The sequence below is a fragment of the Prionailurus bengalensis genome, chromosome A2 (genome assembly GCF_016509475.1).
Source record: "Prionailurus bengalensis isolate Pbe53 chromosome A2, Fcat_Pben_1.1_paternal_pri, whole genome shotgun sequence".
Classification (NCBI taxonomy): domain Eukaryota; kingdom Metazoa; phylum Chordata; class Mammalia; order Carnivora; family Felidae; genus Prionailurus; species Prionailurus bengalensis.
In genome coordinates this window covers 19,418,310-19,445,954 of record NC_057348.1, presented here as the reverse complement: position 1 = coordinate 19,445,954, position 27,645 = coordinate 19,418,310, and the positions used below count along the sequence as shown (strand labels likewise).

Sequence of the window (27,645 nt, the reverse complement as noted above, 5' to 3'; positions counted from 1 at the left end):
GTCGTCGTCGTCAGCAGGAGGGAGGTTGCTCCCAGGATGCGTGGAGAAAAGGAAAAGGAGGGCGGGGACTCTGCGAGAGCGTGCCCAACCCCGCGCCCTCGCCGCCCCATTCCGCCTGTGGGCCGACACGGCCGGAGCGCCCAGGTTTCCTTTGCACCGCTCGCCCCGGTTCTCTCCCGCCGCCCTGCCGGGATCCCGGGGGCGGCGCCGAATCGGGGTCCGCCCCGCGGCCCCGCCCGCCCCGCGCTCGCTCGCGCCGACAGCCGGCGGGAGTCTGGGCGCGACCCGGCCATGTCCACGAAACCTGAGCTCATTGAACTGAGGGAACTGGAACCCGCGCGGCGCGCGGGCCCCGGCCGCACCCGGCTGGAGCGTGCGAACGCGCTGCGCATCGCGCCGGGCATCGCGCGTAATCCGGCACGGCAGCTGGTCGCGGGCCGCGGCCACCAGTTCCAGCCCGCGGGGCCTGCCACACACACGTGGTGCGACCTCTGCGGCGACTTCATCTTGGGCGTCGTGCGCAAGGGCCTGCAGTGCGCGCGTGAGTAGCAGCCCCGCGCGCTGGCAAGAGAGAAAAGGGCGGCCAATGGGCAGCGCCGTCGCTGCGTATCAAGTCGCAAAGGAGGGGGTCGGAAGGGTTGGTTCCGGCGAGCAAGGTCCGTTACCTTTGCCCGGTCGTGTAAGAGTGCAGGCAGGTAAATGGTTATATCCTTATTTTATTCCATCTGCATTAGGGGCACAGTTGGGCAGAGGCGGCTGCCTATGAATAACGGTGCCGATCTCAAGCTTTTTATCTAATTTTTAAAAATGTTTTAATATATTTTTGAGAGAGAGCGCGAGCGGGGGAGGTGCAGAGAGAGGGAGGGACAGAGTTCCGAAGCAGGCTCTGCGCTAACAGCAGAGACCCAGTCTCTGGGCTGGAACTCACAAACTGTGAGATCATGACCAGAGCCAAAGTCGGAAGCTCAACCGACTGAGCAACCCGGACACCCTCAAACTCTTTTTCTGTAAAGTGACTTGGTTCTTCTTGAGAAAGGGTTTGTGCTGACCATTCTCTAAGTCCATGTTCCTAGGCCTGAGCTTTCCCAAAGATTCACTCACTAGGTCCCCCTCGAAAATCTCTGGAATGAGGGGAATTTACCTACCTATGGGATGGGGACAGGGAAAAAGTACCATGGGTGGGCCCTCTGCAAGCAGGAATTTTGAGCAATACCTATTGCAGCCCCAGTCAACCAGGTGCTAAAACATGAAACACAACCACACACCAGCGGTCCTTCTGCCCTCCCAGGAATCACCAGCAAGCAGAGGTTGCTGCCCCGCTGGCTATACACCAGCTAGAATCGGTTGGGATTTTACAGCCCTCCAAGCCCCTGTGCCTGGACCTCAGACCTGTGGAATCCATCACGGGGAGTGTATCAGCAATTTAAAAACAAAACAAAACAGATCATTCCAATTGGCAGCCTGGGTTGAGAATCACTGCTCTGGACCATTTAGGGACTTAGAGAAGGTGTCCCAAGCCTTTGTAGGCACGGAGACTCTCTCGGTTCAAGAGTCTGTCCTGAACACCAGATTTGTGACAGAATACCAAGTGTGAGCAAGGGCTGAGATATTGCAATGTTCCCAAGGAGAAATGAAGTGGTCACAAAGATAAAATCTAGGACAATTTTGGGTGTGTGTCAGAAGCAAAGACAAGGGAGGGATCAAGGGTAAGTGGGATTTTTGTTTACCTCAAACTGGGAGAGTAGCAATTTTTGCTGAGTTGAGGAGCTCTGGCGAGGGGAGAGAGGGAAGTGGAAGAAGAGTTGTTTTGGCCATGTTGGGTTGACACCGGGTTTGATCTGAGGAGGGAGGTCAGCAGTGGGAGCCTTGGATCTGGGGTAGGTGAGTGTATACAGAGCAGGACAGTGATCAGTACTGAACTGAATCTCAGACACGCTGCCCATTAGATCTGGGAGTTGAGACAGAACCAAAGGAGCTGAGCAGGAGCTGCAGAAAAATGGGAGGAAAACCTGAGTAGTGGGAACCCCAAGGGGATCAAGCATCACATGATGCTGAGGAGGTGAGGATGGAGAAGGGACCTGGCATTCGACTGTGCACAGGTTGCTGAGGACCCTAACCAGGGCCGTTTCCTGGAGGGAGGGGCAAGCCTCACTGGAATGGATACAGGAGAGAGTGAAGGTGAGGAATTAGAGTGTATGCAGACTAATGTTAGTTTTGGTGTGAGGGGTGTAGACACAGGTGACAGGGGAACCATCGTTAAGAGATTTTGGGTTTTTTCCCATCAAGTAAATGGGCGGAGGTAGGGTGTTGACAATGCGGAAGGGGGAAGTTCTACCCTAGGTGCTAGAGATAAAACTGTTTAACAGGCCTGGATCCGTAACCGCCTGAGGCCTTCTCACCAGTTTCCAGACACCCGGGGACCAATACTGGAATCTATATAGCAGCGGGGGACAAAGGGACCTAAGATAAGGCCGGTCATGTAGAGCCTGGCGGGCAACGGCTTTCATCCCGGGGTTTCTCTTCCGTCCCCCGGAAAGTTTCTCTGAACTGGAGCTGGGGCTCCGCCGCCTCACAGCCAGACCTCTCTGCAGATTGCAAGTTCACCTGCCACTACCGTTGCCGCGCGCTCATCAGCCTGGACTGCTGCGGGCCCCGGGACCTGGGCTGGGAACCTGCGCTGGAGCGGGACACCAACGTGGTGAGCGCGGGGCTGGGGGGAAAGGCGGGGCTTCACGGGAAAGGCGTGAAGACCAGCGGGCCAAATTACAGGAGTTGCCTAGGACCGCTCAATGAATGGTCTAACAGCGGGTGTCCCCGCGGTAGAGAGTGCTAATTCTGCGCGCGGGCTCGAAGGGGTTCCGGGGAAGCTGACTCCGAGCGAACTGCCGGGAATCGCCCTGTCTCCGCGCCCACTCAATTTCCGCACCTTCGCGCATCCGCATCCGGTCTTGAGGCCACGCTGGTGCACATGCGCACAGGCGCCGACTTGTTTCCCAAGAGAGGTGGGGTCTGCGAGGCGGAGTTGAGCTGAGCTGCCTGGGCTATGAGGTCATTCCTGGAGGCGTGGCGTGTATGACCCCGCCCTTCGATGTTCCTCCCCCAATGAGGCAGGAGCCAGATCCTAGCCGTCTACGTTTCAGTGTTAACGGTCGCGGCGCGAACCCATATCCCGGCGCACGCGCACACGCACCTGGGGCGGTGGTTGGAGGCTACCAGCGCACTGGGTTCAGGGAGCTGGCTGGCGGGCGCGGCGATGGGCGAGGCAGATGCGGGGACGCCTTCTTTCGAGATGACCTGGAGCAGCACGACAAGCAGTGGCTACTGCAGCCAGGAGGACTCGGACTCGGAGCTTGAGCAGTACTTCACGGCGCGTACCTCGCTGGCACGCAGGCCGCGTCGGGACCAGGTGGGGGCCGGGGCTGCGGGCGGCGGGCTGGTGATGATCGCTGGGACCCTGCCCCTCCTCGCTAAATTGCCGGCTCGAGTTTTTGGGCGGGGATTCCAGAGCGCCCGGGGCCAGCCCTCGGAACTTTGTGCGGGGCTCTCAGCGCCTTGATGCCGGGTGCCGAGGCCCTGTCTCTGTCACAGACCGGTTGAACCAGGGGAAGCAGCTACATGGCTTGGGGCAGACTCGGGGCGGGCATTATCCACCTATGACTAAAGCCGACTGCACAGTCCGGACTAGAACCTCGATTGCAGCGTTGGGACTCCCCTACCTCCTCTCTGGGAGATGGGGGCGGGGATGGGAGGAAGTGGAAGGGGAGGTGTCCTCGCCTGGAACTGGGAAGTGTGTTTAGGGAAGAGAGGCAAAGGAAGTTTCGGGCCTCTCCATTTGCAATCCTGGACGGAGCCAACTGAGTCCCCACCTCTTACCAGTCTGTCCTGTCACCAGCTGCTGGAACGCGGAGAATTCTGGAGTGGACCTGGCTGGAGTGCTCATTTCAGCAGCACATATACTAAAATTGGTGTGGATCTGGAAGAAAGGCATTTGGGAATGGATGGGAAAGAAGCCTAGTTCTGGACTGGACTATAAGCAAACGGGAGCATTTTATCCACACGAGGTGGGGCAGGCTAGATTGTAAAAGGCCCAGAGGAGGAGTTAAGAGAGATAGGGGTTATTAATCCAGGACTGTAAGATGTGCTGGAGCTGCTGTTCCTCTCCAGGCCTCCAAGGTGTTCCCATTGTCAGAAACCTCTGTGCTGTGTGCCATAAGTGTGACTGCCAAACTCAGATAACTATTCTGGAGCGAGTACACCTCAGGGGAGCACCCTGGACAGAGTGTCAGGAAAGAGATGGGGACCATAAAGCCCAGAATACCTAGCAACAATGGGGCAGAATTCCTTACATGAGCCACAAAAAGAGACTTGTGGGTGATTTTTTAGATGAAAATTGTATACTCTTTAGATTAAATTTTACTCAAAAGTTCAGCCCACATCTTGGGTGCAAGGTTTGAGTGTGGATCCTGTCTGTCACTCAGGCTTGAGGCATTTTTCATTGTGAAATAGTGAGAAAACCACAAGACACCAATTGAAAAGGAGGCTGGGGAGTCCCAAATTATATGTAAAATAAAAGCCATCAGTCACTATGGAGGCAGAGTGGAGGATGGGTCACTGTAGTGCAGGAGAAGGGAAATTCCATGGTCCTGTTGTGCACACCTCTGGGATGGCTGTTAGAATCCTCCAACGGGGGCCCCTGGGTGGCTCAGTTGGTTGAGCGTTGGGCTCTTGATTTCAGCTTAGGTTGTGATCGTGATCCCAGGGTTGTGGGATCAAGCTCCACGTGGGGCTCCATGTTGAGCATGAAGCCTGTTTAAGATTCTCTCTCCTCTCCCTCTGCCCCTGTCCCCTACTCTCTCTCTCTCTCTCTCTCTCAAAAAAAAAAAAAAAAAAAAAAAAAAAAAAAAAAAAAAAGAATCCTCCAGTGAGAAGCTTTGGAAGTGGAAAAAGAAACTTTTCTTCCTCTAGAATCCTGGTAGGACAGTGCAGTGCATCCAGTCCAGGTCTCTTGTTTTATGAGTAGAGATATTAAGGGAGGTTCACTTGGAGAGGAGAAGGGGCTAGAATATAGGTCACTGCACCCCATTCCAGGGCTCCTGGCTAAACCGGGAAGGGAAGAGGAAGGAGCAAGTGTTCTTACCCTCAGGCTGGAGCTCAGAACTGTCACAAGCAAGGGAAATAAGTTGGTGCCATCTCTGTGCCCCCCCAGAATTCTTTTCCTTCTTGCCCTGGTACTGGAGTCTGCTCAGCTTTCCTCCTGCCCTTAGCACCCTCCCATCCAGATACTCCTTTCTATTGGGTCACTCCTTCCTGTCCCAAGCCCTCTCTTCGGGCCTGAACAAACACATCCACCCTTTATTCCTGGGCTCTAGCCTTCATTTTGCCCCCCAGATCTCCTTTTCCCAAAGCCCACACCATTTGTTCTTTACCAGTCTTAGAGGGTTTCTCCTTGTCTCCAGTAAGATTTCTGCTACAGTTTTCCCTTCTTAGTGCTTTCCTCCATCCAGGAGATTTTTTGAAACTTGGGGGAGCAAATAGGCTTCAGTTCCCACCCCTCCCCCTATACCTTTTTCCTGTGAGACCCCAGCCTCAGTCCTCAGTGCCACATACTTACTGGTAGGTTTTAGGTAAAGAGCATACTGCTATAAAACTGTTCTAGGTGAAGAGCACCCTACCCTCTCATCTGTCCACCCTATTTGTCCCCATCAGATGGTTTAAGCTTAGGGGCTCCAAGGCAGCAGTCAGGGAGAAGCCTGCCTCTCCTGAGCTTAGAGCTGGGTACAAGGTTATTCTACAGGAGACCAGCTGTAAAAACTCCCCTGGGAGAAAGCATTGGTCAGCAGTGATCTCAGCTGTGTCTGTGACACTTCCATTCCAACCAAGACCTGACGTCAACAGGAAGTAAGGCTGATGCAATGGAACCAGGGAGTTTGGTAGAAAAAAGTTAATTCAGAACTCTGGCTGCCCTGGTCCATACTCCACCCTTCTGACAAGAATCCAGCCCCTGGAGGAGTGGGGGAAGGGCTGAGTGGTAGAGCTAAAAATCTTTGGGCTAAACTTCCAGATAGGAGGAAGGAGGTGCAGAAACCTACCTGCTTGGCACTTGTGGCTTTACCAGGAGGCAGATTGGAGCCTGGCCTGAAGCTGCCTTTTGTGCAGTTTGGGTCAAGATCAAATCACTGTGTTGGGTCAAGATCAAATCACACTGAGGTTTCCTCACTGTGTGTGAGACCTGCAGGGCTGGCCCCAAATCCTCCATCAGGGGGTGTTAACATTGTAGAAGTTGCCCTTACCCTTGTACTCACAGCTGGCTGGGCTCCTGGTATGTGCCAGTCCCCATACCTCTTGCCCTGCGGTCATGGCCCTTTGCCAGGGCAAAGTGGTCTCCTTTCTCCAGGACCCCACCTAACTAGGGTGCTGGAGTCAGGCTGTGCAGTTGAAAGGTGGTTTTACTGTCAACAAGAATCCCACATCTTTTCCTGGCCCCTGGCCTTTTATCTTCAGTTGTCTTGGTTTTAAGGTATCCTCAGGGCCTCACTCAGTGCTGAAGAGGCCCCATGTAGGCGGCATTAAGAAGCCACATGACTGCCTTTGCTGTGTCCATCCATAGCATGCAAAACCAGGAGCAGTGATGGGTTCTTCTCGTCAGGACTCAAGCTTTGTAGTCAGTTTTCAAAGGCTGCCCCAGAGGCTGTTTTTCAAAGCAGCCAACCTGGATTCTTCTCCGTGTCTGTGACATGCATTGCAGTGGGATGGGTTCTTTTAGGGCCCTATGTCCACCCTGGCCCATCTTACAGGACGAGCCTGTGGAGTGGGAGACACCTGACCTTTCTCAGGCTGAGACTGAGCAGAAGATCAAGGAGTACAATAGCCAGATCAACAGCAACCTCTTCATGAGCCTGGTGAGTTGATAGCCAGGGGAAGGTATGTGGGGAGAGGCAGGAACCCGACTATGTGCCTGATTCCCAAAAGGTCACAGCTAAGGTATCCTTGGCTGGGCTTAAGCAGTGATTTATTCTCACCCAGCCTAGCCCCAAGTGGACTGGTGGTGTCCATATCTGTTCCATCTCACCTGGAACCTAGCCATGGTTTGATTTCTCCTCTTCAGAACAAGGATGGCTCCTACACAGGCTTCATCAAGGTTCAACTGAAGCTGGTGCGCCCTGTCTCGGTGCCCTCCAGCAAGAAGCCACCCTCCTTGCAGGCTGCCCAGCGGGGCCCAGGACGGGGCACAGCTGTGAGGCGCCGCACCTCCTTCTACTTGCCCAAAGATGCCGTCAAGCACCTGCATGTGTTGTCACGCACACGGGCACGCGAGGTCATTGAGGCCCTACTGCGGAAGTTCTTAGTGGTGGATGACCCCCGCAAGTTTGCACTCTTTGAGCGGGCTGAACGCCATGGCCAAGGTGGGCTTCCCACTCCACCCTGCTGTATGAGAGTATATATTCATGCATCATGTGTGAGGGTGTAAGTGGGCTGGGCCTGACTAATCAAATACTCTTTTCTCCCTGCCTGGCCCTCAGTGTACCTCCGGAAGCTATCAGATGATGAGCAACCCCTGCGGCTGCGGCTCCTTGCAGGGCCCAGCGAGAAGGCCCTAAGCTTTGTCCTCAAAGAGAATGATTCTGGGGAGGTAAATGTGAGTACACAGCCCTCTTTAGTTTCTTGGTTGTCACTGGGTAGGGCTAGTAGGTTGCAGCAGCAACCTGGAAGGAGGAATAGGGCTGGAGAAAAAGCCCTACAAAGCCTCTCCAGGAGTATGTGAGCCTTGTAGCTAAACTGAAGACTTCCAGGCCACTCACAGGCCTCTCCCAAGAGGCCAGGAAGAATTGTCTTGGTGGTCTGCTCTTCTCTGTTGTGGAAAGTCCTCAGGAGATGGAGGAATCCATGGCAGTATGGTGATCCCAAGTGAGATCAAAGCCACACAGATGGGCCCAGGATGTCATGGAGGCTCCCTGTTCAGGCATTAGGACTTTTTACCTGGAAGCTTTCTGGCTCCAAAATATTGAGACTGTGGAGTAGTATTAGAGTCAGAGTGTGGGAATGGGGGAACATCTAATTTGGTTGCCTGTCTTCGAGGTGTCTTTGACTGCCCTGCTTTGTGGGGCCCATCTTCTATACAGACTATTGTCAAGAACCCTAACACAGACCATTCAGGCAAGAACCTAACATTAGAAAGCCCCATCCTAGCTCTGTGATGTGATTGGTGCTCTTCTCTGGGGAGGGCCTGCTGATTTGGCCATGCCTGCTGCATCCTGTGTCCCCCTCTCCACCTGCAGTGGGATGCCTTTAGCATGCCTGAGCTACACAACTTCTTGCGCATCCTGCAGCGGGAGGAAGAGGAACACCTCCGCCAAATCCTGCAAAAGTACTCCTATTGCCGTCAGAAGATCCAGGAGGCCCTGCACGCCTGCCCCCTGGGGTGACCTCTTGTACCCCTGGGTGAAAGGAGGAGAGTAGGCAGCGCCGAGGGCGTGCCGTGTGAGTGTGACAGGGCCCGTGTGGCCTGAAGAATGAGTGTGCGTGGAGGCCCTCTCTTACTGGGGGAATGAGCCCAGAGAACAGCAAAGGAGCTGGCCCCCTGTGTCCACCCACAGGTATAGCAGAACATGGCTCTGCATTCTTCTGCCTTTTGTGTAGTGGGCCATGGTGGGCCAGGGTTGCCCTGGGAAGCTGCTCCAGGCTTGCAGCAGGGATAGAGCAGACAGAAGTCTCCTTAATTCGTGTCTCAGATACTAGAATCTTGGAGACCCTACAAACAGAATAGGTCATGTTTTCAGGGATGAGGGCCTTCATCTATGGGGAAAAGTCGTATGTTTTGGGTCTTGGATGGGGTGTCAGGACAGCCCTATTGGAGCCAAGGGCAGGTGTTCGAGGTAAGACAGGCATCGGGAAAGAGCCTAGGTTTTCCTCTGCAGTGGCCTCTGTCTCCTCACACACACTGGGGTCAGGAAATGCTGGCTCATGGTGCAGCAACAGTGCCTCAGTGCCTCCTCCAAGGAGGATGTCCCTAGGCCAGGGTCTGTGTGAGTGTGGGCACTGGTCCAGGTCCGTGCCTTGTTTGCCAGTCAGAGCGAGGGTCCTTCCCTCAGTTATTTTTGATGATGTGTGCGAATGTATGTAATATTTTGTGGCCTCAGCTGCATGCCTCCTGTGGGGAAGGGGGTGGGGGTAACAGTCATCATCAGGGCCTGGGGCCTGAGAGAAGTGGCTGAATAAAGATTGAAGAATTCTGCTTTTGAACTCTTTATTATGGGCCCTCAACTGCAGTTGCTTCTCACGCCAGTGGCTTCCAAGGGTGATGGACAGGCTCACAGAGCACCTTCTCAAAGTCACCATGTAACCAATTTGTGAAGGGTATGGGGTATGAATATTTACTGTCATCACTCACCACCCTGGGGCTCAGGTTGTGGTAGGGGCAACAATCTAAGCTAGAATTTAGGGAATCCACATGCCTCCCAAGACACACACACACACCACCCCACCCCCCTACCTGCTGGGGGCGTTTTCACTAAGTATTTACTGAGCTACTGCTGTAGACCAAACACTGCTCACGGTATGGAAGGTCCAGCTGTTAATTCTTGCCTTCGTGGAGCATGCCTTCTAGTGGGTTTGGAAAGAACACTAAATTAGAAGTTCTTCAGACCTGAACGTAGCCATACATGTGGCCAATTATTTAATTTTCTTTAGGTATGGTTCCTTCTCCAAATGCGACAGTGGTGATAACAGAAATGGTGTGGGAATAAAATGAGACCAGATGGGCAATGCGCGGCCTGGCCTGGGACACTCCTAAAGCGCTGGTTGCGGGGAAGGCGGTGGTTGGGCAGGCCCGCTGGACCTGAACTCTGGGGTCGGGAACGTCGGAGCCGCCATACAAACAAAAACGAGGAGGACCCAGCCTCCACATTACTGGGTGGGAGCTGTCCCTGCTGGAGAGAGCGTGGCCTGCTGGGACCTGACGTCTCGCGGTGCCTACTGGGATGCCTACCTTCCGAGAGCGGCTATTGGTCCCGCCCCGCGGACCGACGAGAGAAGCAGCCAATCAGAGAAGGCAGCGTGCGGAAGCGGAAGTGAGGTTTCCGTGGAGACAGCGGAGCCTGCGGAAGGCGGCGGCGGAAGCACCTGCGGGAGAAGGCTGAGGCAGGGTATGGTGCCTCCGACGGCCCTGTGAGAGCGAAGCGGCCGCGGGGCTCGCCATGCGCCGGCGGCCCTGACATGGGCGCCAGTGGCTCCAAAGCTCGGGGCCTGTGGCCCTTCGCCTCGGGGGCGGGGGGCGGCGGCCCGGAGTCAGCAGTCGCTGAGCAAGCTTTGGTGCGGCCGCGAGGCCGAGTCGTGCCCCCCTTCGTATTCACGCGCCGCGGGTAAGGGCGCGGGTTCCGCCCCGGGGAGACAGGCGGGCGGCGGGGCGCCCCGAGTCACAGGGAGCTCCAGCCGGAACCAGGAGAAGTCCCATGTTTTGGACCCCCGTGGGAGCAAGGGATGGGAGAAGCAGGGCAATCGGCTCCTGGCGACCTGGCTGCTCTGAAGGTCTCCCTAGGGGAAGAGGCTTGTCCGTGGGTAGGCCCTCTGTACTGTTAACTTGAGATAGGGTCTCCCTGAGACTTGAGGGTTTCTTTTCATCCCTTCCAGCCCAGCCTGCAAGTTGAAGGCTCCTAGACTCCCTCTCCCCAGTTCTGAGGGAAGACTAACCCTCTGATTTGGCTGTTTCCGTTACCTACGGTGGTGGCATTGGACCTCTGAGGGTAGGTAGTAGCTAGGAAAGTAGGACTGGGTCCTAGTGTTGAGAATGGAGCCTGGGAAAAAGACCCCCACTCAGGTATGTTCTTCAGATCTAGAGCACTGACCTTCCCTCTCTTTTTCCATGGGTCCAAACAGGAGCGCTGGATTGGCCTGGCCCTGGTGGGTCCGGGGAAATGGTACTTAGGTGATGCTGGAGATTTGGCTGTAGATACTAGGGAGACTGAACAGTGGTAGTTTGGCTAGACCAGCCACTTGGGGGTGGGTGGGGAGGATTCAAACTTTTTCCCTTTAGGTTCCCACCTAGCTCAGGTATCTGCCATCTCAGGTTGACCCAGGGCCAGTAGTATCTTCTGGAGTGAGACACATGCCCAGGCCATCCTGCTTCGCCCACCTTGGGTGAAAGCAAGGGCCTGATGTTGGAATGGCCACTTTTGCTGAACAAACCAGTGATGAGAACTGGCTTTAGCTGCCTTGACAATGTGCTCTGATATGATGTCTCTTCCTGAGGCCTGACAGAGTAGCACTGGCTACCACCCCATTCGCTTCTAGTAGACCCCATACCCTTCAGGCATATTATCCTCTCTTCCTCCCATCAAGGCTGTTCCTCCCCATTTGGAGGCGGGCACTCTTCCTTGTAGTCTGGTCATTTGCCATGACTGGGTGTGGGGCTCCAGCCCAGCCTGTTCCCTCTCTCTCTACACAGCTCCATGTTCTATGATGAGGATGGGGATCTGGCTCACGAGTTCTACGAGGAGACAATCGTCACTAAGAATGGGCAGAAGCGGGCCAAGTTGAGGCGGGTCCATAAGAACCTGATTCCTCAGGTGAGAGGCTGGGGCGGTGGTCATTGAGCCTATGCTGAGTGTGTGGAGGTAGACCCAGATGGGGTCTGCTGTCATGGTGGGAGCTCTTGAGGGAGGAGCTGGCCCTCACTAGCCTCTGTTTCCGTGGCAGGGCATCGTGAAGCTGGATCCTCCCCGCATCCACGTGGATTTTCCTGTGATCCTCTATGAGGTGTGAGCCTGGGGAGTGGCAGGCATAAACACTCCCTACCCCAGCAAGAAACCCCCAGGCTCAAGGTGTGGCTTCCATTAAGGAACCTAAGCTGGGGCCACAACCCTGAATAAACTGCATTGGCCTGGAACCTTCAGCTGTGAGCGGGGCAGTCCTGCAGTGTTGGTCGGGTGTTGGTTTGTATGTGGACAAGAGGTGGCTGGCGGCTGGTGAGGGCTAATGGCAGAGGTACCAGCCCACCTTCCCCAGCAATCCCTACAAGGAGCATGGCAGGGCATATGCTGGTCAGGAATGCCTGGTTCTTGCACCCTTGCCTGGCCTGCTTTCTTCCAAGCTTGCCTAGGGCCCAGCCCTGCTAAGGGTTACAGCACTTTACAAGCAAGGTCTGCCTTCTTCCAGCCCCTGGGCTGCAGGAGCTGTACGCAAGCGGGAACTTCCCTTCCCACATTTCCCTTACCCCCTTGTTGGAGCATTTCAGCCGTTTGCTACCTCGATTCCTCCTGTGTTGGACAGAGGCTGGGGGCAGTGCAAGCCTGATTCTTCCTGTCTACCTGCTCATCTGTTCCCACTCCCAGACGGATGGACAGTTTGCCAGCTGTTAATAGGAGATGGGACTGGTATAGGAGGATACTCCCTCCACCCAGGGCTGGGCTGATCCCTCCCCACTGCAACTACTTGTTGCCCCCACACACATCCCAGTTGAGAGGGCCTAAGATGGGATCAGGAAGGGCTATGGATGCCTGTGCCTATGGGGAGTTGTACCAACCCATCTACTTTGTCTAATCCTCCATGCCTTTGAACCAGCCCCACACAAACCCCTGCCATTGGGTGACCATCCGCCACCCATTGGTGAGGGACAGCACCCTAGGGCTGGTGCCAATAGCTATAAGGAGCCCATCACCCCTTTCCCTAAGTATACCCATCCCTCAGGATCAGTCAAGGGAAGGTATTGGAGCCCCTGGGTAAGGACAGAAAGGAGAGATCAACCATAAAGGAATACTTAAAATGTGAAAGTTTGTAAATAGTTTAGTCCATGATGTTGGGGCAGAGTCTGATTTCTACATCGAAATGATTTTTTTTTTAATTCCTTACTGTGCAAGCTCTGTGCTTTTAAGAGTGTGGGAAATGGCTTGGGAAGGGTGGCCCCTAATCTAAGAAGAAGACTGTTGTGTTATTTGTTTAGTTTCAATAAAATTATTTGTAGACCCTGCATACGAGTGGTATCCGCTGTGACATCCAGTGTCTAGACCACCATCTGGGTTCTGTGGGTAGGCCTGGGCCACTCTGGTGACCCATCTTTATCATCAAGGCTCAAGGTAAGCCTGAGCCCAGCCCGTGGTCATCCCAGCTGTAACCAGCAGGTGGCAGTGTATTCACACAGACCTCACTGCAGACCCCCTCAGAATGGAGGGACATTTTCACCTATTGTGTTTAATAGGTAGGGACCCCTGGAATTGGAAGGCTTTGGGGTGCTTCACTAGGGATTGGCCCTACCTGCTTGACCTGAGGTGAGAGCGTGACCCCAAGTAGTTCTGGAACAGCTGTCCTGCCCCCAGGAGTGTGAGCTGACCCCACATGAGGTCATAGCATGAGCCATCTTAGGTCCACCCATCCTAGGTGGACAGCAATCAGATGGGTGCCACCATGCCCTTGGTCTACCACCAGGCTCTGTAGCCCAAACCTACCTGCTTCCTCCCAGGACTAGTTGTGGATACCACCAGGAGAGTGGGCTTGGGGTTTCTGTTCCAGCAGGCAGAACTCTGCCACCTAGTACTTTCTCTGTTCCCTGCTGACCCTGTGTTCTCACCTGCAGCTGCCCCCTGTGGACATTCGGCCTGCACTTCTCAGTCCCTGAGAAGTGGTTCTCCACTAGGTTTAGCCCTTGGCCGTCAGCCCAACTTCCAGCTAGGGAGGAGGGAGATCAGGGACACAGGCTTCTGGGTCTGGGGAGTTGGCCTGCCAGTCTTTTGGAGGCTTAAACTTGTCTGGAGCAGGATCATCCTGTGCAGCCTGGACTTTGTAGTCCTTTGGGCACCTTCCCACTTTCCTGATAAGACGTCAGACTTTGTCCCCCTTACTGCCCCCAGGGCCAGGGTTCTGCCATGCCAGATGGCATCCCATCACCCATCACCACTGTCCTAGTGTGGGGGAACTCCCTGTGTTGGGCCTTCCCCAGCTGACCCCAATGCTAGAAACAATGGGGGTCAGGGCAGTGCTTCCCCACTCCCTTCCACTGGGCTGTGCTCACTTCCTTCCTGCTGGCTGCCTGAGGAAGTGTCCCTGCCCTGGGACAGTCTGGTTTGGCCTTTGTTTCCCCAGGGGCCCCCACCATTGCAGCTTCCAAGGCTTGTGTCCCTTGTGGAGCCAGCACAATGGTACAGGGACACACCCTCCCCTGCCCTGTCATGGACTCCTTGGTCCTCCGTCAGACTCCAGGGTGTGTACCCAATTCCCCCAGTTGCCCAGGCTTACACAGCCTTCTGTTAGAAGAGAGGCCCGGGCACTGGAGAGGTGGGCCAGTAGGGTGAGTGGGGGTAGGCTCAGGGTGATTTGAGGGTATGCAGACTTGTCCACCTCTCTGAACCAGGTCTGCTGGGACCTGTAATGAGTACCCCCTTTCCCATGGAAACACAGCTCTTTTCTCACTCCAGGTATAAGAGTTCCCTACTCTGCAGTGTCTCAATGAAGTCCATCCAGGAATGCCCTCCATCAGGAGAGCACTCTGTAGACCCTTCCCAGTCCCTGTCCCTTCCCCCACCCTGCACAATCACACACATCAGCACATTGTCCACTCTGTCACACTTGGGATGCTTCTGCTCTTCAGCGGAAAAAAATTGACTCAGCTCCTGGAAGCTCCCCCAAGCCCCCTTATGACTGGTTCCCTTCTTCACCACCTGCTTTGGGGGACCATCAGCCAAGCATCTCCCAAATAGTTTGACTCCCCAAAGGACCTCCACTGGGGCCCCTCCATCCACAGGCTACTGGATTTGAGGATGGGCCTCAACCCCAAGAGAAGGTTGGGGAGAAGAGCTTTCAGGGTTAGGAAGCTGCCAGCAGGGCAGAGGCTGTCACCTGAGCCAGGTCCCACTGCCTTCCTGTCACCTAGTGCAGTTCACAGGGCCAGGGCATACTCGGGGGAGGGGGAAGGGGGGAAGGGGAGGAGGGCAGCCAGCCAGCGGGTCTTTGTCGTGGGAGGGAAACAGGGTCAAGCGGTCCCTTCCCCCCCCCCCCCCCCCCCCCCCCCCCGCCTGTTCCTGGCCCTTTCCTCTCAGAGGGGCAGCAGGAAGTGAGGAAAAAGGGCTGGGGTGGGAGGCGGGAGCGGGTGGGAGGGGATGGAGTTTATCAAGTCGCCGGCGGGTTGCCCAGCGGGCAGCAGCTGGTGCGAGTAGCTTAGCTGGAGAGGCTCACCGGGGGAAGGAGGGAGGCCGCCGACCTACTGGGCCCACGGGCTCCCACACAGGTGAGCCCAGTGCAGGCGACTGGTCTGCACCCCCATAGACCCGCTCACAGGAGCGCTCCCTCCCTCTCCTCCCCAGCGCTCGGAATGGGCTGGCGGTGCAGACCCGGGCCCTTTGAGGACCTGAGTCCAGCACGGAAGAGAGGATCTAGGAAAAGGCAGGGAGGTCTCGCCCAGGTCCAGCTCCAAGCCTGCTCCCCAGAGGGACGGGCTTGCGGGACTAAAGGGCTCAGGATACCGGTGGAGGCCCGGGGGAGCCCCCTAGCCAGACCGGCTTTTCTCTGCAGTCGGGTCGGCTATTTCTGCAAGAGTAGCAGACTCCTAGGAGTTTAAATAAAGGGGGGGGGGGGGGGGGTTGTCCTACAAGCCTCCACAGAGACTGGGCAGGAGAGAACCGGAGGCCTTGACCTGTCCCTAATGCAAGTCGGGGGCAGGGGGCCCAACTCCCAGGGCCCGCTGGGCTTACCGGCCCCCAGTGGGGCCGACCAAGCTGCGACCCACAGCTCGTGTTGCCAAGACAACTACTACCTCGGCCCTGCCTACGAAGGGCCCAGAGGAGGGTGCTTGACCCCCTCCCTCAGTCTGGTAGGGGGCAGGGCTTCCCTTCAGACCTGGGACGGGGGTCGGGAAGCCCCCCGATCCACAGGGGACTGGGCGTTACTGTCCTGGGAAACCAGAGATCGGCTCTGGTCACCATACCTCTTTCCAAACTAAGGGCCCCACGGCTGGGAACTACACTCGCGGGTACGGATCCAGATCCTCTGCTGCCCCCAGCCAAGGCCCCGGGTCCAGCAGCACCACCTTACGGACAGGCGGAGGAACACCTTCTTTATTCCCTGCGCGACTCCCGACTCTTACGCTGTCCCTTTAAGCGGCTGGTCGCGCGGCGGAGCGGGGAGGACTGTACCACCGACAGTGAGCTGGTGGGGGAGGAAACTTTGGGCTGACTGGCACTAGCACCTAAGATTCCAGAAGAAAGCCCTGTTCGGAGGGGCCTCACGGCCCCAGATGGATGGCCACGTTCCTCGGGGAAGAATCTGGGGGCCTTGGAGCCTGAAACGTGGCACTGGCTGCGCGAAAGTCGGGAACACATTCCCGCCCCGGCCACAAGTCCTGCCCCAGGCCCACCTCCGCGCTGGATTCTTAAAGGGCCCGCGGGCCGGGGTGGGGAGGGGGCGGGGCGGAGCAGCAGAGGCGCGGAGCCTGGGCTGCGCCTGGGCTAGCGGCCGGAGCGGGCCGGGCTAGGCCGGGGATGGCAGTGGCCATGGCGTGGGTCCCGGCAGCGCCCCGCGCGAGGTGAGGGCGGGCAGTGCAAGCCTAGCGGCTTTCTTCCTTCAGGTTGGGTTCAGAAGTCCAGGGGATGCGCTCAGCGGTGCGGCCAAGGAACCCAACCCCCACCCGGCCGGGCACTGGCCCCACGTGCGGGGCGGGGGCGGGGTCCAGCACAAAGGCCAGGGGGAGTGAGCTCCTCCCGGGACCCGTCTGGCGGTGTGGGGCGCGTTCCCGGTGGCTGCGGAGCGAAGGGCCGGTCCGCCGGCGCCGCCGAGGGAGGTCCGCCACCCCTTTGTCCCGGTGGGGCCTCCACCAAGCTTGGGAGAGTGCGTTCGAGACAAAGTCCTGACGTTCTCGCTCTTCTTCCTGGCGGGTGTTACACACATGATAGCTTCGCGGCTGTGTTCCAGCTTCCTTGTGGCTGTATGAGCTGTGCCCTTCCTTATACAAATGCTATCGTTTCCCTGGACCAGGAGTTCCTCATGGAGTACAGAGTGGGCCGCGGGTTCGAGGCTCTCTGAAACCATGTTTTGGGTGGTATGCAGGCATCTGTATCTGTGGACAGCTAGTCCGTAGTGCAGCCGGCCAATTCTTAGAGTCACACACCTACCAGAGGTCTCTGTCCAGCCGTAAGCCACCTGCTCCAGGAAGGAATCCTATGCTCCTGGCAGGGAGTTCCAGGGTGTCTTCCCTTCCCTCCTGTGGTCTTTCAGACCTGTTACAGTCACGTAACAGGGTCTCAACAGCCTTGGGCACGGTGCCCCCCACAGCGTGGGCTTGGGGAGTGTGAATGGGTTTGGGGTGGGCACCTCGCTGATTCTCTAGACTGACTTGCTCTTTCCCATCTCTCCCCTAGTTCCTGAGCTGGTGCCAGGCAGGTGACACCGTTTTCCTGTAGCCCCCAGCATGTGGGCAGGCTTGGGCCCTGCCATCACACTGGCTGTGGTGTGGGCGGCGGCATGGGCCACCCAGCTCAAGCCCACAGCGCCACCCATCTTTACAGGCCGACCCTTTGTGGTAGCATGGGACGTGCCCACACAAGATTGTGGCCCTCGCCTCAAGGTGCCACTGGACCTAAAGGCCTTTGATGTACAGGCCTCACCTAATGAGGGTTTTGTGAACCAGAACATCACCATTTTCTATCATGACCGGCTGGGCCTGTATCCCCGCTTCAGTTCAGTGGGGAGGTCAGTGCACGGTGGCGTGCCACAGAATGGCAGCCTCTGGGCACATCTGAAGATGCTGCAGGAACACGTGGAGCACTACATTCGTACACAGGAGCCTGCAGGGCTGGCAGTTATCGACTGGGAGGACTGGCGGCCTGTGTGGGTGCGCAACTGGCAGGACAAGGACATATACCGTCAATCATCACGCCAGTTGGTGGCTGTTCGCCACCCTGACTGGCCATCAGATCGTGTAGTCAAGCAGGCGCAATACGAGTTTGAATTCGCTGCACGGCAGTTCATGCTGGAGACACTGCGCTTTGTCAAGGCAGTTCGGCCTCGGCACCTCTGGGGCTTCTACCTCTTCCCAGACTGTTATAACCATGATTATGTGCAGAACTGGGAGACCTATACAGGCCGCTGCCCTGACGTTGAGGTCTCCCGAAATGACCAGCTGGCCTGGCTGTGGGCAGAGAGCACAGCCCTCTTCCCCTCTGTCTACCTGGACGAGACACTTGCGTCCTCCACCCACGGCCGCAACTTTGTCAGCTTCCGTGTTCAGGAGGCCCTTCGTGTGGCTCACACCCACCACCCCAACCACGCACTCCCGGTCTACGTCTTCACGCGACCCACCTATAGTCGCAAGCTCACGGGGCTTAGTGAGGTATGTGCCTCCCAGGACCCTGCCTTCTTCCCCAGGGAACCACTGCAGGTTTGGGTTACCAGGGGGCCTCCTGCCCCGCGGTTTTCTATCTACATTCCCTTGTGTCATTCTCTCTGTAACCTTGTGAAAGGGTGGCATCATTATCTCCATTTTGCAAATAAGAAGATTGAGGTCCAGAAATGCTGAGAAACTCACCCAAAGCTTCCCAGCACATCCAGGGCAAAGCAGGGTCTTGGAACTAGGCATTCTGACTTTGGGGTTTATCCTGATAGATACATCTTCAGCTCAAGTGAGTCGTTAGCTTGGGAAACGGAGGCCAAAGTAGGCGTGCAAGTGACTTGAACATCTAATGAGAAAGTGAAACAGCCTCTGCCTGGGGGTGGGAAGGGGTACTGGGCTGAGGGGATCAGCAAGTCAGAACAGGGTGAGGGCCTGTCCAGCCTGCCTGGTCCTCACCCTGTGGTCTCAGTCTTCCCCAGTGACCATCCCCCTCTCACACAGATGGATCTCATCTCCACCATTGGTGAGAGTGCAGCCCTGGGTGCGGCCGGTGTCATCCTCTGGGGCGATGCAGGCTACACCACCAGCACGGTAAGTAAGTGCCCCCACCCAGCCTACCAGAGTGGAGTCTGCAGGGGCCAGGCAAAAGTTGGGGCTTTGAGCTGCTGACCCTCAAGGTGGGCAAACCTAGTCTCCCACCCAAGGCATTCCTGGTCCCAGTAGAGAAGACAGGGTTCCTTCCCTACGTGCCCTTCTGGGTTCATCTCTGTCCCCACTTCCCTTCTCAGCAGGAACAGTAAGGGTTCAAGCACGCATGTACAGATACACATGTGTATGCTGTTAAAGGAAGGTTAATAGAGTTTCCATCTGGGCCTGTGGGCTGAGGCAGCTGACCCTGATCCCTGGCCTCTGCCCCTAGGAGACCTGCCAGTACCTCAAGGATTACCTGACGCGGCTGCTGGTCCCCTACGTAGTCAACGTGTCCTGGGCTGCCCAGTATTGCAGCCGGGCCCAGTGCCATGGCCATGGGCGCTGTGTGCGTCGCGACCCCAGCGCCAATACCTTCCTGCACCTCAGTGCCAGCAGCTTCCGCTTGGTGCCTAGCCATGTACCTGGTGAGCCGCAGCTGCGACCAGAGGGGGAGCTCAGCTGGGCTGATCTCAACCACCTGCAGACGCACTTTCGCTGCCAGTGCTACTTAGGTTGGGGCGGTGAGCAATGCCAGTGGGACCACACACGGGCAGCTGGGGGTGCCAGTGGGGCCTGGGCTGGGTCCCACCTCACTGGCCCACTGGCTGTGGCAGCCCTGGCCCTCACCTGGACTTTATAGGGGTCTCTCACCTGGCTGCCAAACAAGCTGGCCTCTGCCACAATGGCTCTGCCAGGCACATAGGAGCCTGCAAGGGGTGGACAAACTGGAGTTTGGAGGGGGCAGAGCCCCTGGGATGCCCAGTAGAGCATCCATACCAGCTCTCACCCCCCTGTTCTAAGGGGGAGGGGCAGTTCCCCGAAAGGTCCCTTCTCTCCCTGCCAGAGAGGAAGAGGGGCACAGCCGGGCCAGAGAGGACCTGACCCTACTCTCCTGCCCCTGGATGGTTTATTATTATTATTTTGGGGTCTCTTTTGTAAATTAAATATAAAACAGTTTCTTCTGTGCTTGGACTGTCTGCAACTAGGCCAGGACATGTGAAAGAGAATCCAGGGTCTCTCAGACTCTCTGCTGGGGACTTCTTATCTGTCAAATGCCATCTGTGGGACCTGGAGGCCCAGAGCTGTCCATTCCGCTGTTGCCTGATGGGGCAGGGGCCAGTGGGACTAGAGGGACTCACATTCCACCCCAACACCAAGGACCTTGCTTTCTCCATATTGATTGGAAAGTGGTTGGGCCTAACCTTCTGTGAGGGACCGGGCTCATTGTGTTTCTCCTACTTGCCCCTGGATCCCCAGCTGGGCCAGTGCCAGTCACCTCGCCTTGCCCACCCAGGGAGAAAGGGGAAGTGGATGTTTGATCTTCCCAGGCTGGGCAAGTAGCCAGACCACCCCTCCCTGCTGTTCCCACAGGCAAGGGCGTCTCCTCCACTCCCTGCTCCCAAGGGCAGTAGACTCCAGCCACACAGCCCTCTCTCCAGCTGGGTCACAGTCCTCCACTGGGGTTTGGGATCTGAACGCCAAGGTCTCATCCCTGTCCCACTGCAAAGATGCATGATGGGGCCAGAGGGAGGTATCTTGAGCCTGGGAGCAGAGACAACCTCAAAGATCACTTCTGTCCCGGCCATGGGAAGTATAGCCTGTCCTCAGCTGTCCCAAGGGAGACAAGTAGCAGCTGGAGCAGTTGGACTGGCTCTGGACTGCTTTACTACCCTGCTTCTGAAGGAAGTTACCTGGTGTGTCTCTGCCCTTCTCCTCAGCCATCAAACCCACACCTGAAGGTCCCCTTGTCCATATCGGTGATGACACAGCCCCTGTCCTCAACAAACACTGGCTGTGGAGAGAAACAGCCAAGTGGTGAAGAGGGGGCGCGGGCAGCCCAGCCACAAGGGAGATATCCGTGAGGTAGTCCTTCCTACACTGAGTTGAAAAGGGAAGAGGAAGCTTGATGCGAGAGACAAAGCATGGGCAAAATCTGGAGGAAGTCAGAACACAACTGGGACTCACAGTTTGAGGCTAGGGGCTACAGCAGGCAGGGCAGGAGGGGCAGCCCAAGAGCAGCACTAAGCCTGACTTTGCCTGACGGCAGTGACTCCCTTACCCATTCAGTAAATAATGCACACATGTGCCGGTGCTGGGCTGGGATGCATGTGTGAGGCACACCACAAAGAGCCCTGTCTCCATGGGGATGCACACTAGATGCAAAGGCTGAGTCAGAAGTGGTCATGGGAGCAGAGCCTGGAGAAGCGAGCCCCACCAAATTGATGTCAACTCAGGTTGTAAAGTGATCCCTTATCCCTCTGGCCGGTGATGGCAGAGAATGAGGGAAAGGGGTTCGGTGGTAGTTCAGGGAAGGCAATGTCTGTTCACATGGTGGAGGAGGACGCCGGGGCGGAAGGGTGCCCAGATGTTCATGGCTATGGTGGGGAGAGGTCTGCTAGACAGAAGATGAAGGTATTGTCAATCAGGTCGTGAGATAATGGAGCCAATAAAAAGAGGGCAAAGAAGGAGAAGCTGTAGCTTGTTTCCCTTACACCTCTGACTTCCCATACCCAGCTGGGACTCTCAAACACACCTGTGAGCTATCCCACCCGCATCTGTAACACCCACATCTGTGATCTCTCCCACCGACCTTGGACCCCTACACGTACATGTGCAAAGCTGTGATTTCCTTCACATGTTGACCTTATACAACTGTTACCTTCCCCAAACAGCTGTGGCCTGTACCTACCCAGCTGTGACACTCCGTGCAAACCTGTGATCACTTCACATCACTTTCCAGGAGGACCTGGAAAGACAGTCTTGTGGAAAGTGCAACTCAGGGACAGCCGGATCTGTGGGTGGGCAGGTGGGGGTAATGGGGAGTGAGGTGGCCTAGGCAGGGTATGAGAGCAGAGAGGGCAGGCAGGGCTGGACCACAAAGCTGGAGTGACCCCAGACACACACAGAACTTGGGCCCATCTGGCCAGACCAACTCGGCAAGGGCAGGTCTATGGGCAGGGCCCTGGGGTCAGGGAGGCTTTGGGTGTTCCTTCCTGCCGTTCCACCATTAGAACTTCTCCCCTAGACTGAGGCCAGCTGGAGGATGCTGGCCTGATGATTGGCTGGATTGTGCCAGTTGCAGCCTAGGTTTCTAGGGGCACCAGAAGGTAGTACAAAGCCTTAGGGAGAGGGAGTCAGGGCTGCCTTGATGTTCTCCTGTCCCCTCAGCCCTGGGGAGTTGTGCCAGTCTCCCTGAGCCTGGTGGCCATCACTCTGGGACCCTGCTTCCACCAGGATCAGCAGCCACCATCTCTGTGATTAGATGCTGTGCTTGGGTCCTGGCTGATGTACCCACAGCCCCCTGGCACCATGGGCCCACTGTCAGCTTCTCCATCCTTGCCTGCAGGACCAGGTCCAGATGATAGCCAGCTGTGTCACTGCTTCATTGACCACCATGCCAGGCAGGGGATCACCGGCTCAGGCTCAGACTGGGCTGCAGACTCACTCAGGTAGCACTTTCACCTGGGCCAGGGACATGATGTTCCCTTCACCCCACCCTGGCAGGCAAGCCTGGGCCTGGGGACCTAGCAGGTCTCAATAATCAGCTTCTGAATCAGCAAACAAGTGAAATCACAAAGGAATGAACAAACATGTGGTCACTGACACACCCGTGGTCAAACATGGGATCTCATAGTCACAGGACAGCAGAGTCTTCAACACCCAATCCAGTCACTGGGTCCCTCACTTGCACATACACACTCTACTGGAGCTTGCACAGAGGCCTAGATAGTAGCTGACCTGGGCTTCACAAAGACACACTCACTGACCAGCCCTGACTTCACAGACACAGCGCCTTTCAGACTCAAGTCCCGAAAGCAGAAGTGACTTACCCCCCTAGGCATAGTCAGTATAGGGTCTGAGGCCACAATACTTCTAGGGACCCCCAAAATCTTAATTTTTTTAATCAGAAGAAGATATATATTAATAATGAATATATAATGACTTAGGTTGGGATTATATTTGTCTTTATACCAACATAGTTGTAAAATGTATTTTTTGACGTTTTGAGAAAGGGTCCCAAAAAAGCAAAAGTGCTTAGGGCCCACAAATGTCATAGTGCAGCTGTGCAGGAAAGTAGGCTCCCTTGGTATAGGTACTGAGGCACCCAGACTCCAGTACCACAAACAGGCCTGCCAGCTGGGTCTGCCAACCAAACAGCAACCCCCTCCCCCGCACTGCCTCCACCCCCACCCCAACACAAATAAAGCCGCAAAGCCCTGCCCCAGTGCTGACCCAGTGGGCGGGGCCGCTTCCGGCCCAGCCCCACCTCCTACCAAGGGCACTTTGTTAGGGGTGCTGAGGTGGCTCAGCTGCCTGGCCCAGCCCTCCAACCCCGGGCCTGCCCCTCAGCCCGCCCCCAGACTGGGTGGGGTGACCCCCTACAAAAGCTCAGAGTTTCCAGCAGCAGCAGCTTCCTCCAAGAGTCTGGTGCAGCTGGGGGCAGAGTTGAGGAACAGAATCTTGCTGAGCCCTGCCTAGGCCCTCAGCCTGGGGTCAGGAAGTTTGGAGGATGAGGCCCTTCAGCCCTGAGGTCAGCAGGGACAAGTGGGCAGACTGGCGGGGATACAAGGAGGGTAGGGCTGACCTGTCTTTGGTCACTGAGCATCTCCTCCTCCAATGGCTGGCCAGGATTCCTGCGGGGAGAGACAGGAAAGGACCCCCCCCCCCCACCCCCATCACAGTCAGGTCAGCCTCGCGGCTGAGGGCCTGGCTCTTATGAAAACACATATCATGGCTTCTGTGGCTCTTGGGGAAGGGGATTGGTTAGCTTAGGCCAGGGCAAAGTCTGTGGGAGACAGGGCAGAGGCCCCTCCAGTGGCAGTGCGACCCCTCCAAGCCTCTCCTTTGCCCTCTGACCTCCCTGAGCCCTGCAGGTCAGTGTTTACCTAAACCCAGAGCAGGGGTGGATTAATGAGCAAGGGGTTTGGCCAGCCTTCCCTGAGCAGGGGTCAGAGAGTTCAGGGCCTACTCTCAGCTTTGCCTCCCCTGGCTAGGTTTCACTAGAACCACCCTGTGCCATGGCAGTCCACCTGCTTCCCATCTACGCCCTCTTCCTGACCTTGCTGGACAAAACCCAAGGCTCCAGGAGCCCCATGGTACCCAACCAGCCCTTCACCACCATCTGGAATGCAAACACCCAGTGGTGCCTGGAGAAATACGGCGTGGACGTGGACGTCAGTGTCTTTGATGTGGTGGCCAACCCGGGGCAGACCTTCCGCGGCCCTGACATGACCATTTTCTACAGCTACCAGCTGGGCACCTACCCCTACTACACGTCTGCCGGGGAGCCTGTGTTTGGTGGGCTGCCCCAGAATGCCAGCCTGGATACCCACCTGGCCCACTCATTCCAGGACATCCTGGCTGCCATCCCTGCGTCTGACTTCTCAGGGCTGGCAGTCATCGATTGGGAGGCATGGCGCCCACGCTGGGCCTTCAACTGGGACGCCAAAGACATTTATCGGCAGCGCTCACGGTCACTGGTGCAGGCACAGCATCCTGACTGGCCAGCTCCTTGGGTGGAGGCCGCAGCTCGGGACCAGTTCCAGGAGGCTGCACAGGCCTGGATGGCAGGCACCCTCAAGCTGGGGCAAGCACTGAGGCCTCGTGGCCTCTGGGGCTTCTATGGCTTCCCTGACTGCTATAACTATGACTTTCTAAGCCCCAACTATACAGGCCAGTGCCCCCCGGGTATCTGTGCCCAGAATGACCAGCTGGGGTGGCTGTGGGGTCAGAGCCGTGCCCTCTACCCCAGCATCTACATGCCTACAGAGCTAGAGGGCACAGGGAAGGGACAGGTGTATGTGCGGCACCGTGTAGGTGAAGCATTCCGTGTGGCTGTGGGTGCTGGGGACCCTGATCTGCCAGTGCTGCCCTATGCCCAGATCTTCTACGACGGGACAAACCGCTTTCTGCCCTTGGTGAGTCTCCCTCTATAACCCCACCCACTGTATAGCCTACTTTGTCAGGCATCAGGTCCAGTAAGTGAGGCTGCATGGCCTTGGGGCACTTTCATCCATTCTCCATTCCTTGAGCTCTGTGTGCCACGCTCTGTGCTCAGCACAGATGATTCTGCATTCATCAGAAAGACGTAGTGCCTGGTGCATGGCACGCACAGGCCAGAGTGAGGATGGGCTTGCCTCTCACCACCAGGGCCAGAAAAGCCCAGGTGGGGGTTATGAATTATTTGTCCCATCCAGTGTTGTTACAGCAATCTGCTGTGGGGAGGGAGGAAGGCCCTTCAGAGCTATGTCCCTTTCCTCAGGACGAGCTGGAGCACAGCCTGGGGGAAAGTGCAGCCCAGGGGGCAGCAGGAGTGGTACTCTGGGTGAGCTGGGAGAACACAAGAACTAAGGTGAGCTCAGGCCCGGGGGGGGGGGGGGGGGTTAGGGTGGGGGCAGGGGCAGGGGTGGAGCTGCCAGGCTGACTGGCAAGACCCTGGCCCACCCTTTCTATCCCTTCAGTCCTGACTGGCCAGCAGGTGAGTGCCTCAGTGCCCTAGGTAGGCCCATGCATGGCCATGGTGTCCCTGTTGCTCCCCTTCCTACTCAGGAATCATGCCAGGCCATCAAGGAGTATGTGGACACCACACTGGGGCCCTTTGTCCTCAACGTGACCAGCGGGGCTCTTCTGTGCAGTCAAGCCCTATGCTCAGGCCATGGTCGCTGTGCCAGGCGCCCCAACCACCCTGAGGCCCTCCTCATCCTCAACCCCACCAGTTTCTCCATCCAGCCCACACCTGGTGGCGGGCCCCTGACCCTACAAGGTGCCCTCTCACTTGAGGATCGGATGCAGATGGCTGTGGAGTTCAAATGTCGCTGCTACCGTGGCTGGAAGGGAGCATGGTGTGAGAAGCAAGGCACGTGGTAATTGGCCACGAACTAGGATACACGCATTGAACATCTTGTTGACATTAAAAATAAAAGTTATTTTACCAGCAAAAATGGGTTTAATCAGGAACAGTAGAAAATTGCAACTTGAGACATGTGAGCTGTTGCAAAACCAAAGAAGAGGAGCGATCTTTTACATAGGAAAGGGGGGAGTTTGAAGGGCCCATTATAAACAGAAAGTCCATTGGAGTAAACCTGGGGTTCAAAGTGTGGTGACTTTTCATTGACTGAGTTATGGCAGTCTCTCATTGGCTGGGCTGTTGTCACACAATGAGAAAATCTTTCCTCCTGCTGGAATAGTAAAGTAGGCTTCTCCCTGTTGGGTCTGCAAAGAGCTGCAAGGAGTGGCATGGGTGAGTTCCCCCTTCCAGCCTCCCAACTCCATTTTATTTTATTTATTTATTTTTTTCCAACTCCATGTTAAATGAGGTTTCCTTTATTCAGTTTCACAATCTAATGCATTCTGAGTCTGGCCACAGCTTTCTCTTTTTTTTTTTTTTTATTTAAAAAAAAGTTTTTTTAACGTTTCATTTAGTTTTGAGGCAGAGAGAGACAGAGCATGAAAAGGGGAGAGTCAGCGAGAGGGAGACACAGAATCTGAAACAGGCTCCAGACTCTGAGCTGTCAGCACAGAGCCACACGCGGGGCTCGAACTCACAGACCGCGAGATCATGACATGAGCCAAAGTCAGCCCCTTAACCGACTGAGCCACCCAGGCGCCCCTGGCCAGAGCTTTCTCCAGTATAAGCAGTCACACACAAGTCATGGTGACAGCCAGGAGTACATTCAGCCACGGTCATGAGCATATGCCTGCACATGCTTATAGACCAGGATAGCTGCCTAAGGGGTTAGAGCCTCCAGCACCCATCCAGCTGGGTCATAAACATCTCCAGAGATACTAAGCCAGTCTTTAAACTGTAGCAATCACAAGAACTGACATTCACTGAACACCTACGCTTCCTCAAGTCCTGTGTTAAGCATTTTAAGTAGACTTACTTGATCCTAACACGACGTTATGAGGAAACTGAGGCACACACTGGAAGGGCAAACATTTTGCCCAAGGCTGCACAGCCAGAAAATAGAGAAACTGGAATTCGAAACCCAGGCTGTCTAACTATAGAGGTAAAGCACTTTGACTCCTACTGTGTTGACAGTAACCAGCCCTGCACGCAACCTGCTCAGAGGCACCAAGCTCGCAAATAAAGCAGACACGATTCTTGCTTCAGGAGCTATTAATGGAGTGCCTAAAACGTGCAGGAGCCGGGATCCAGAGGGCACAGGAAAGGCTCATCTCTCTCACTCAGGCCTGACGTCTGTCCGAGGGCGGCTGCTTCCGAGGATGGGACCCAAATTTCAGGAGGAAGCTCTACCTGATCGTTTCCACAATGGACCCCTTTCCAAACGGGGATCACAGGAGCCGAGGCCTGCCTGAGCTTAGGGTGGGGCGAGGTGAGGCGAGGTGAGGCGAGGCGAGGCGAGGCGAGGCGAGGCGAGGCGAGGCGAGGCGAGGCGAGGCGAGGCGGAAGTAGAGCCGTGTGGAGGAGGGACCTGTACCCGGCCAAGGCTTTGGCGCGACGGGCCCGGTAGAGCGGAATCCGGGAGGATCTAATAGGTGCCCAGGAGCCAGATACTGGGCCTGCAGGCGACGGGGAGGAGGTGGAGCCTGCGCTCGGTCCCAGCTGGGATACGTAGGGAGCGAGGTGCTGTGGCTCGGGCGGGGCTGGAGGGGCAGAGGCGGAGCAGAGGCGGAGCCATGGCAGA

The 27,645-nt window shown here is 56.4% G+C and overlaps 3 protein-coding genes and 1 long non-coding RNA gene across 12 annotated transcripts; 3 read left to right on the top strand and 1 right to left on the bottom strand.

Moving 5' to 3' along the window:
* Positions 1–18: 18 nt before the first annotated feature.
* Positions 19–9,232, top strand: RASSF1 (Ras association domain family member 1). Of its 3 annotated transcripts, none has more exons than XM_043587413.1 (6): positions 19–541; positions 2,592–2,698; positions 6,795–6,899; positions 7,106–7,403; positions 7,521–7,630; positions 8,277–9,232. In XM_043587413.1, exons 1-6 carry the CDS (start codon positions 37–39, stop codon positions 8,421–8,423), a joined length of 1,272 nt encoding a protein of 423 aa, XP_043443348.1. In that variant the 5' UTR covers positions 19–36; the 3' UTR covers positions 8,424–9,232. The 3 variants fall into 3 exon arrangements, with proteins under 3 accessions (XP_043443348.1, XP_043443347.1, XP_043443349.1); XM_043587412.1 differs by having other exon boundaries at positions 7,521–7,636; XM_043587414.1 differs by lacking the exons at positions 19–541; positions 2,592–2,698 and adding an exon at positions 2,744–3,406 and having other exon boundaries at positions 7,521–7,636.
* An 851-nt stretch (positions 9,233–10,083) lies between these two features.
* TUSC2 (tumor suppressor 2, mitochondrial calcium regulator) lies at positions 10,084–12,963 on the top strand. Its single transcript, XM_043587421.1, has 3 exons — positions 10,084–10,358; positions 11,441–11,561; positions 11,692–12,963. Exons 1-3 carry the CDS (start codon positions 10,213–10,215, stop codon positions 11,755–11,757), a joined length of 333 nt encoding a protein of 110 aa, XP_043443356.1. The 5' UTR covers positions 10,084–10,212; the 3' UTR covers positions 11,758–12,963.
* A 2,131-nt stretch (positions 12,964–15,094) lies between these two features.
* On the top strand, positions 15,095–25,938 carry HYAL2 (hyaluronidase 2). Of its 7 annotated transcripts, none has more exons than XM_043587372.1 (6): positions 15,095–15,211; positions 17,337–18,307; positions 18,809–18,898; positions 23,992–24,915; positions 25,260–25,349; positions 25,547–25,938. In XM_043587372.1, the coding sequence occupies exons 2-6, from the start codon at positions 17,387–17,389 to the stop codon at positions 25,862–25,864; spliced, it is 2,343 nt and encodes a 780-aa protein (XP_043443307.1). In that variant the 5' UTR covers positions 15,095–15,211; positions 17,337–17,386; the 3' UTR covers positions 25,865–25,938. The 7 variants fall into 7 exon arrangements, with proteins under 7 accessions (XP_043443307.1, XP_043443309.1, XP_043443311.1 ...); XM_043587373.1 differs by lacking the exon at positions 15,095–15,211 and adding an exon at positions 16,371–16,504; XM_043587374.1 differs by lacking the exon at positions 25,260–25,349.
* LOC122487258 lies at positions 25,924–27,598 on the bottom strand. Its single transcript, XR_006298340.1, has 2 exons — positions 27,255–27,598; positions 25,924–26,219 (listed from the first exon to the last, which is right to left on the bottom strand). It is a non-coding gene; the product is annotated as an uncharacterized LOC122487258 (long non-coding RNA).
* Between the last annotated feature and the right edge of the window lie 47 nt (positions 27,599–27,645).

What these genes read in the sequence shown, in the direction of transcription:
- TUSC2 (XM_043587421.1), top strand. Translation starts at nt 10,213, where the DNA reads ATGGGCGCCAGTGGCTCCAAAGCTCGGGGCCTGTGGCCCTTCGCCTCG. An exon ending in TTCGTATTCACGCGCCGCGG is followed by an intron (nt 10,359 to 11,440) that starts GTAAGGGCGCGG and finishes CTCTCTACACAG; the next exon opens with CTCCATGTTCTATGATGAGG. An exon ending in ATAAGAACCTGATTCCTCAG is followed by an intron (nt 11,562 to 11,691) that starts GTGAGAGGCTGG and finishes TTTCCGTGGCAG; the next exon opens with GGCATCGTGAAGCTGGATCC.
- RASSF1 (XM_043587412.1), top strand. Translation starts at nt 37, where the DNA reads ATGCGTGGAGAAAAGGAAAAGGAGGGCGGGGACTCTGCGAGAGCGTGC. An exon ending in GCAACCTCTTCATGAGCCTG is followed by an intron (nt 6,900 to 7,105) that starts GTGAGTTGATAG and finishes TCTCCTCTTCAG; the next exon opens with AACAAGGATGGCTCCTACAC. An exon ending in GGCTGAACGCCATGGCCAAG is followed by an intron (nt 7,404 to 7,520) that starts GTGGGCTTCCCA and finishes CCTGGCCCTCAG; the next exon opens with TGTACCTCCGGAAGCTATCA.
- HYAL2 (XM_043587372.1), top strand. Translation starts at nt 17,387, where the DNA reads ATGTGGGCAGGCTTGGGCCCTGCCATCACACTGGCTGTGGTGTGGGCG. An exon ending in CAGGCTACACCACCAGCACG is followed by an intron (nt 18,899 to 23,991) that starts GTAAGTAAGTGC and finishes TCCCCTGGCTAG; the next exon opens with GTTTCACTAGAACCACCCTG. An exon ending in GGGAGAACACAAGAACTAAG is followed by an intron (nt 25,350 to 25,546) that starts GTGAGCTCAGGC and finishes CTTCCTACTCAG; the next exon opens with GAATCATGCCAGGCCATCAA.